The sequence below is a fragment of the Salvia hispanica genome, chromosome 5, assembly GCF_023119035.1.
Source record: "Salvia hispanica cultivar TCC Black 2014 chromosome 5, UniMelb_Shisp_WGS_1.0, whole genome shotgun sequence".
Lineage (NCBI taxonomy): Eukaryota > Viridiplantae > Streptophyta > Magnoliopsida > Lamiales > Lamiaceae > Salvia > Salvia hispanica.
This window is the reverse complement of record NC_062969.1, coordinates 38,764,216-38,772,351: the sequence shown is the minus strand read 5'-3', so window position 1 is coordinate 38,772,351 and position 8,136 is coordinate 38,764,216. Positions and strand designations below refer to the sequence as shown.

The 8,136-nt window shown below is 39.1% G+C and overlaps 2 protein-coding genes across 2 annotated transcripts; both read right to left on the bottom strand.

Moving 5' to 3' along the window:
• Positions 1-690: 690 nt before the first annotated feature.
• LOC125190006 lies at positions 691-3,519 on the bottom strand. The gene has a single exon (XM_048087207.1). The coding sequence runs from the start codon at positions 3,517-3,519 to the stop codon at positions 691-693; it is 2,829 nt and encodes a 942-aa protein (XP_047943164.1).
• A 2,235-nt stretch (positions 3,520-5,754) lies between these two features.
• On the bottom strand, positions 5,755-7,705 carry LOC125187714 (peroxidase 60-like). The gene is made up of 4 exons (XM_048084342.1): positions 7,431-7,705; positions 7,068-7,250; positions 6,825-6,984; positions 5,755-6,297 (listed from the first exon to the last, which is right to left on the bottom strand). The coding sequence occupies exons 1-4, from the start codon at positions 7,662-7,664 to the stop codon at positions 5,882-5,884; spliced, it is 993 nt and encodes a 330-aa protein (XP_047940299.1). The 5' UTR covers positions 7,665-7,705; the 3' UTR covers positions 5,755-5,881.
• Positions 7,706-8,136: the final 431 nt, after the last annotated feature.

Below are 8,136 nucleotides of genomic sequence, written 5' to 3'. Positions count from 1 at the left end.
TTTGAAAGTTGGTTTGTACCCCTTTGACCCGACCCTTGCAATATTTTAAACGGCCCTAAATTTTACTAGCAAGCTTTTGATGTGCTGGGCCCGGAATAGGGTCGGTGGTGATAAGGCCCTTTTTAAAGGTACCCCCATCCCCCTACTTCAAATTCTTCCCCTCCGGACCCCCTTTTTTACGTTTTAAATTTGTTGCCTCGCGAGTTAAAGTTTTACCTTTAACTCCTTGAGCCCTCATCTCTAGCGCGTAACACCACATCCCCCCTTGCACAAGTGAGGACCCTTTAAAAATATGGTGTGAAAACCCGGACGGCCCCCCGTAAACGATTTGAATGGGGTCATTTTGATGGCCGGTGGAAAGTGGTTTTCCAAAATTCGGCCCTTTTTAAATGGCTCTCCCAAACCCGGGGCCCCTAGAAAGCGGCAGGAAACGCGGGTATTGTTCTAGACCCCTTTTGGTCACTTGGTTTGTCGGTGCCCCGGGGGGTGGTTTTTAACTCATCCAAACTTAGTCCCCGAAAAGGGGAAACAACTCTTGCCAAAAAGTGATTTTCATGAATATTTTATCGGATCGGGGGGCGGGGGTGGAATACCGTGCAATCTTACCACTTGTCGAATGAAAATTTTAAGCCACACTTTTAAGGTAAAGGGATGAGGGAGTGCAATAAAGTGGTATATTTAGATAAGCGATCAACGACCACCATAAACTACCCCTTTTCCGGTGATCGTGGGCTCTAAAAGGTAACGTAGACTTCGTTGGTCAGTGATTATCTTGAAATGTCGTCCCAAAAGATAGGGGCGCCATACTCGAACAGCTTCCAAGATTGCTAACATCTCTTTCTCATATGTTGATCGCATTCTCTGCTTCTCGCTTAGTCCTTTGCTCAAGTATGCGATAGGCCTCTTTCCCTGCATTAAAACTGCCCCGATACCGTAACCGCAAGCATCAGTCTCAACAATGAACTCTTCGTCGAAATTTGGTAGTGCTAAAACTGGAGTTGTAGTCATGGCTTCTTTCAATTTTTTAAAGGCTTCTTCCGCCTCAAGGCCCCACACGAACGACCCTTTTCTGAGAAGCTTGGTGAGCGGGCTTGCAATTTTTCCATAGTTCCGAACAAATCTTCGGTAATATCCTGTTAGCCCCAAGAAGCCGCGAAGATGGGTAATATTCCGAGGTACTGGCCAAGTTAACATGGTCTCAATTTTACGATTATCAACACGAACTCCCTGCTCCGATATGTAGTGGCCTAAGTACTCAAGTTCTGTTTGGCCGAAAACACATTTGCTATATTTCAAATGGAATTGATGTTCTCGAAGGATGCAAAACACAATTTCCAGATGTTGTAGATGGTCCTTCCAATCTTTGCTATAGACGAGAATGTCGTCAAAAAATACGAGGACAAATTTCCGTAAATACTTACGAAATAAATTGTTCATGGCGGCTTGAAATGTCGATGGAGCATTGCATAATCCGAAGGGCATCACCATGTACTCATAATGCCCATTGTGTACACGAAATGCTGTTTTCGAGACATCAGTTGCGTCCATTCTTATTTGGTGAAATCCGGCCCGGAGATCCATTTTGCTGAAGTACTTAGCCCCGTGCAACTCGTCGAGCATATCATCTATGGTGGGTATAGGAAATCTATCCTTCACTGTGGCATCATTGAGGGCTCGGTGATCGACGCAGAATCGCCATGAGCCATCTTTTTTCTTGACTAAGAGTGCGGGTGATGAGAAGGGACTGAGACTGGGTCGAATTAACCCTGTTTCCAACATATCCTTAACTTGCCTCTCTATTTCATCCTTTTGATAGCGGGCATACCTATATGGGGCAACGTTAATCACTGTCCTCTCGTCCTTCAATGCAATCTTATGGTCGCTTGCCCTTGAGGGAGGGAGTCCCTTTGGTTCTTTCATTATATCTGCAAATCTTTCTATCAAATTTTGTACCTCGGGTGGAGTTTCCTTAGATGTAGCTTCTGTTGTCGTTGATTTCATCAAGACAAAGACCGTTGTTCCGTAATTCGTCCCTTCTGCTAGATCTGCCCACTTTGCGACTGACATGGTAGCTGGTGGTGCATTTCCTTGCAACTTTTGTTTGCTTCCTCTCCATTCGAACTCCATTGTCATAGCTTTGTAGTCTGTTAGGACGGGACCGAGGTTCTCGAGCCATGGCAATCCTAGAACTACATCGAGATTGCATATGCTTAAACCATACAAATCTGTTTGAAAGGTGATACCTTGAATGGTTATAGGTACTGCTTCGAAACGGAGAGAACATGGCATTCTTTCACCATTGGCGACCCGCACAAATACTTGTGGGATGTGAGTGACTGGCAGCTGTAGTTCTTCTGCTCGCCGCGGGTGAATAAAGTTCAGACTTGAACCACTATCAATCAAGAGTTGTAGAATTTCACCGTTTAGATTTCCTGTCATCCTCATTGATTTACCCCTGCTTTCTCCCATTAATGCATTTAACGAGATGGCTGGTGTCCCCGCACCAAGTTCTTCATCGTATATGGGTGGTGTATCTTCTTCCTCTTCATCCTCGATCTCTATTAGTAAAGCTTGGTTGAATTTGCAAGTATGTCCTCTTGAGAAAGGCTCGTCGCAATTGAAGCATTCATTTTTTTCCCTTTTTGCTTGCATCTCTGCCCATGTCAATCGCCTTGCTTGAGGTGGCTTGGTCGAGGTCAGAGGACGACTCATCGAGCCTGATGTAGATGGCGTTGTCGTTGCTTTTGGCTGAATCTTATGGAAACTAACTGTGCGTTTGTTTTTTGCTTGATCGTCCGCGTGTCTTGCTAGTTCGATAGCATGTTCTAATGACTGTGGTCGGAAGAACCGTATCTCCTTAGCCAAATCATCCCTTAGTCCTGCCATGAATGCACCTAACAATGCTTTGTCCCGCCAATGTGGCACACAGTTGACAAGCCTCTCAAATTCAGAAAGGTATGACCTGAAATTTCCTGTCTGCTTAAGTCTTATAATAGCCTCGTCGGCCTCTTCAAGTTCTGATGTGCCAAATCTTTGCAGCAGCCCCTTTTCAAATCTGGTCCATGTGATTCGGTTATGACGAGAATCGAACCATTGCCACCACTGATTTGCTTCGCCGTCGAGATGATAGGAGGCCCATTGCACTTTTTTCTTAGTAGGGGTCTCTTGTGCACGAAAGTATTGTCGTGCCCGATCCAACCAAACCCGTGGATCCTCGGATCCATTATATTTCGGGAAATCCATTCGAATGGGATTCCTCCATCGTCGATCCTTCTGACTGCTATCCTGCGAGCTATCAGAATCAAATGCTTCATCTTCCTCATCCTCATCTTCTTCATAATCTTCCTTGGTGGCAGCGAATGGGTTTCTATGGTTTCCCCTGGTCTCCTTTTTATTCTCATTCCGAGGTACCGATAATATGGAGCGCATCTCCTCCATGTTCTGGCACATCATCTGCACAGATTGCTGGAGCTCGTTCATAGTCAATTCAAGTGACTCAAATCTAGCTTTTGTCGCCATTATCTATAGATATGAAGCAATATTCTTGCCCAAATAATGAACGTAACCGAGGCTCTGAATACCAATTGTTGGAACCGAAGAAAATCAGTTTAATCAATTGAAGTAAACAGGTAAAGAAGAGCGTAACTTGCTGCTAATTTAATAAATATTTCTTATATCTTCAAAGTGAAACTACAATGGTTTAAATAGTAATAGAAAAGAAAGAGACACAATGGTTCAAACGAAAAGATGCATTGCTTAAAAGAAAGAGACTCTTCGTTTTTGATTGGTGACTCTTCGTTTGAATGGTGACTCTCGGACCAACTTAGGCATATTCTCATACAGCCTCCCTTAACTTCCATGATGGTTTCCTCACCCTCGTGCCTCGACGAAGGGCTTCCTTATTCGGTGTCGGCCTATGTTCGGTAGAGAACTTTTGAGACTCATCACGACTTGGGCCCTCACGTGTGGGCCGGAATGACACATGAGGGGGCGTGTTAAAATTCTAATATCTTGTCACACATCGGCTTGGTGATGATCCTATCTCTTCTACTCACCCCTTAAAAGGCATTATAAGGGGGAGGGTTATCCACAATTATATAGAGAAGGATCATCACCAAGCCGATGTGGGACAATAATTTGAAGAATTTAACAGAATGCAATAAATCTAAATACATCCTCAAATTACACCAACTGAAACCAGAAGTGCTCATGCTAGATGCTGAAATCATGTACTCCTACAAACAATATATGCTCACATAATTAAAATCTGAAAATTATATGTAACTTCTCAAAGAAGGAAACATATGCAAATGTATTTCTTCAGCATTATTTCCGTTAAAGTAAACTGCTATCCTTCAATCATCAAGCTTCTGATAAACGTAAATTGCTAACGAAAATACAATGAAAAAATCCGGGAAAAAAAACACTGAATTCTTCAGCTACGCAAAAATACCTCAAAACCTCGCTTCTCCTTCTCCTTCTATAATTTGAAAAATTGGGTGTTTGATCATGCAAAAGTGCTAACCACGGGCCATGACTTATTGGGCCAAATAGACAAAAGCCCAATAAAGATTAATTGGGTCAAAATCAAGAGGCCCATAACTATACATTAACGTGGCCATGTTTAGCTTGTAGTAAATTTTAATAAATACTTATATAGGAATTTTCATGAAATTTATATGGTTTTATGTAAAAGATTGAAAGGTATACAAGATTAATTCTGTCATAGAGTAAATTAAGGCCATGTTTGGTTGGCAGGAAAGTAAAGGCCATGTTTGGTTGGCAGGAAAGTAAAGTTGGCAACGAAAATGATTCCTAATAACTTTGATTCCTGTGTTTGGAAAATATCAAGATTTTAAATTTATATTTGATTCAAACACCAAACTAAAAATACACTCATTATTTTTTTTTAATAAAAAAGAATAATAATATAAAATTTTAATAAATTATTAATTACAAATAATAATAATTATATTATTATGTTTTTATTACGATTGATAGTTTAAATATGGATTATCCATCATAATATATAAAATATAATTATAATTATAATAGTAGTTACATGGGGTATTATACTCATTTATTATAATAATAAATATAATTATTATTATATTATAATTATAATACTTATGGATATTATAATTGATAAATTTTATAAATTAAAATTGCACTATGACTTTGTTGATTAATTATTAATTTATAAAATATAATAATTATTATTTATTATGCGTTATATTGTATAATTATATTTTAACTATTTAATAAATTATTAACTACTATTATGAATTATTATAAAATATAGTTATAATTATGATAATTTTAATTATAATTATTTATTATAGTGAAATTAAGGAGTATGCTTTATAATTTTAAATTATTTTTAAAATATTATAATTACTGATAATAATTATTATTATAATAATAATAATAATAATAAACATAGTACTATATTGCATTAAATATGTAAGAATCCTAAAACTGGGAAAAAGAATACCTAAGAAAAGTTAGGATTCAGAATCCTGGAAAGTTGTACTAACTTTCCTTGTTTTCAGATTCTGATTACTTTTCCAGTTTGATTAAAAATCCAAACAAACACATAAATTTAAAATTTAAGGAATCAGATTACTTTCCCAGACAGAATCCTACCAACCAAACATGGCCTAAGGTTCATAATCCAAAATTAATCACACATTGCATTATCCAAGATTAAGTAATAGGCAGACTCGTTATCGAATCAAATATGCACGTACAGGATAATTATAATATAGCTTTGAATGAAAGGAAAATTAAAAGATAGTACGAATTTGAAATTACAAAGAATTTGGTAACAATCAAATGGAAATCTCATGACTGAAAAATTATGAAGGCAGTGAGCAAGCGTCTAGGGCTTGTTGACTGCACGGCAGGAGCGCCTGATCTGGCCTTGTGTGCCGGTGAGGACTTGAACGCCGCCCAATTTAATCATGGCTTGCCCGAATTTCTCGTTGAAGTTGAACCCGCTAGCAATGGCTTCAACGGTCGTTTTTGAAAGTGGATCAAGGGCCAGGTCTTGGTCAATCTGCAGAATCCCTCTCTTCTTCACTATTTGCTTGTAGTAGGAGTTGTCAACAACCATTGAGCTCAAGGGGTTCTGGTCGAGGTTCACTTCGTTGTCGACCTTAGTATTTTGAGGGCACCGTGCCCTCAGTGCCGTCAGAAGCGTAGCTTCCATGTTTGGGTCGGGCTTCCCGGTGCCTCGGAAGTTGTAGAGGCGGTCCTGGATGAGGGAGCAGTGAGTAGCACCAACGGTGTGACCTCCTGCATTAGTTGGCGACAAAATACTTATTTTAATGCGAAAAAAAGGTATTTATCATCTATTGATGCATAACATCTCTAGTTAGCGGTCACATGTCAATAAGATTTAAAAAACTACGTACAATACTACTACCTCTGTCCCTGAAAATTTGATACATATTACCATTTCAGTCCGTCCCTGAAAATTTGATACACTTCACTTTTACCATTTTTGATAGTGGACTCATATTCCACTAACTCATTCCTACTCACATTTAATTATAAAACTAATACTTTAAAAGTAGGACCCACATCCCACCAACTTTTTCAACTCACTTTCCATTACATTTCTTAAAACCCGTGTCGGGTCAAAGTGTAGCAAATTTTGGGGGACGGAGGTAGTAATTTGTTTGTAGTAATTTAAATTTTCTTGGCCACGTGGATGCGACCAGAGGTGTTGTACAATAGTGTTGTAGACTTGTAGTAGTAATATAGTATGATCGTGCTTAAAGAGTACGAGTATTAATAGACTAGGGTATTTGTGTAAATACCAAGAAGATAGATCATATCTGTGGCACTGAGTCCTTTCTTTGCAAATGCCTTGATTGAATCGGAGACTGACACTGAGGGAGATGGGAGATCCACATTCTTTAATAGGGATATCATCCCGTCCCTCCTCCCCGTCTCCACGATGTATCGTTGTCCTCCGGTCTACACATTTATAACGCCATCCAATATATTAATAATAATACATGTGAAAAAATCGAACATAAAAATGTTACGAAAAAAAGTACCAGGGCGACCGCATCTCGTGTTGCCATGACGATAATGTCAGCACACGAGACAACGCCGCGGCATACGGCCTCGACCGCAGCTTTTGCCGCGTCGATGAGTTCGTAACCTCGAACACTCTTATTTGCGAGTGCCGCTTTCTCAGTAGTATTTCCACCATCCAATAAGAGTGAAGCATCGCATCCCTTGAAATGTTACATATATAAGTTCATTAGCCTAGCAATAAGTCTAATCATACATGCATGTGTGTATTTATTTTACTATATTGTCACATTATTTTCGGTAATTGAAGTGCAATTTCATTATTATCATAAGCAATACAACAAATGTTACATAGAAATGAAAATAACGAACAAACAACTCACATTGACAAAGCAGTCATGAAACTGCAGGCGTAGAAGCCCGGCCGCAATGGTTTTATCTTTAAAGTCATACCATGTTTTCACGACACCGCTAACGATGGCCTCGACGTCGGCGGGGCCGCACTTCCCTTTGTAGAACCCCACTTGAAGAGGGGGCGTGGCGCCTTGACTCTGGCCGCACAAGGCGGCCGAGACTAGGGCCGCTATTACAATCAAGCTTAAGCTCGGGCTTGACATTTTTTAATTTTTTAAATTAAAAAATGTACTTAATAATATTTCTTTAGGCAATATTAGAAGGATTGGTCGATATTTGGCATTTGGCATTTGCGAAGTATTTATAAGAGTAACAATTTTGTGAATTGTTCGCACGTTGGAAGGGATGTTCTCTATTAAAACGTGCAGCCCAGTAATTTCCAAATTTGAAGTCTGGATGTTCATGAAACCTACTCTATAATTACATTGAATTTAGTAAGTGAATTTAATATTAATATTTAAATTGTGAATGGGTGCAGAAATACGCATTAATTATTATATAGTCCATACTTTTTTTTTTCTTTTGGACTAGGTGTTTGACGTTTTTATGAATAAATAAATAACTCAATTTGTATATTGATTAATTTTGTTGGGTTGGGTGGTCAACGAAGAAACTCAAGTAATCGCCACCAAGAGAGGAGTTTAGAAGTTAATTAATATATTTTGACAATCAATA

Bases quoted from the DNA above. Each gene is read 5' to 3' on its own strand.
- LOC125190006 (XM_048087207.1), bottom strand. From the start codon at position 3,519: ATGGCGACAAAAGCTAGATTTGAGTCACTTGAATTGACTATGAACGAG.
- LOC125187714 (XM_048084342.1), bottom strand. From the start codon at position 7,664: ATGTCAAGCCCGAGCTTAAGCTTGATTGTAATAGCGGCCCTAGTCTCG. The intron at 6,985-7,067 runs GTACTTTTTTTC...ATAAATGTGTAG, and splicing joins CACGAGATGCGGTCGCCCTG to ACCGGAGGACAACGATACAT. The intron at 6,298-6,824 runs GTATTTACACAA...CAACTAATGCAG, and splicing joins AGATATGATCTATCTTCTTG to GAGGTCACACCGTTGGTGCT.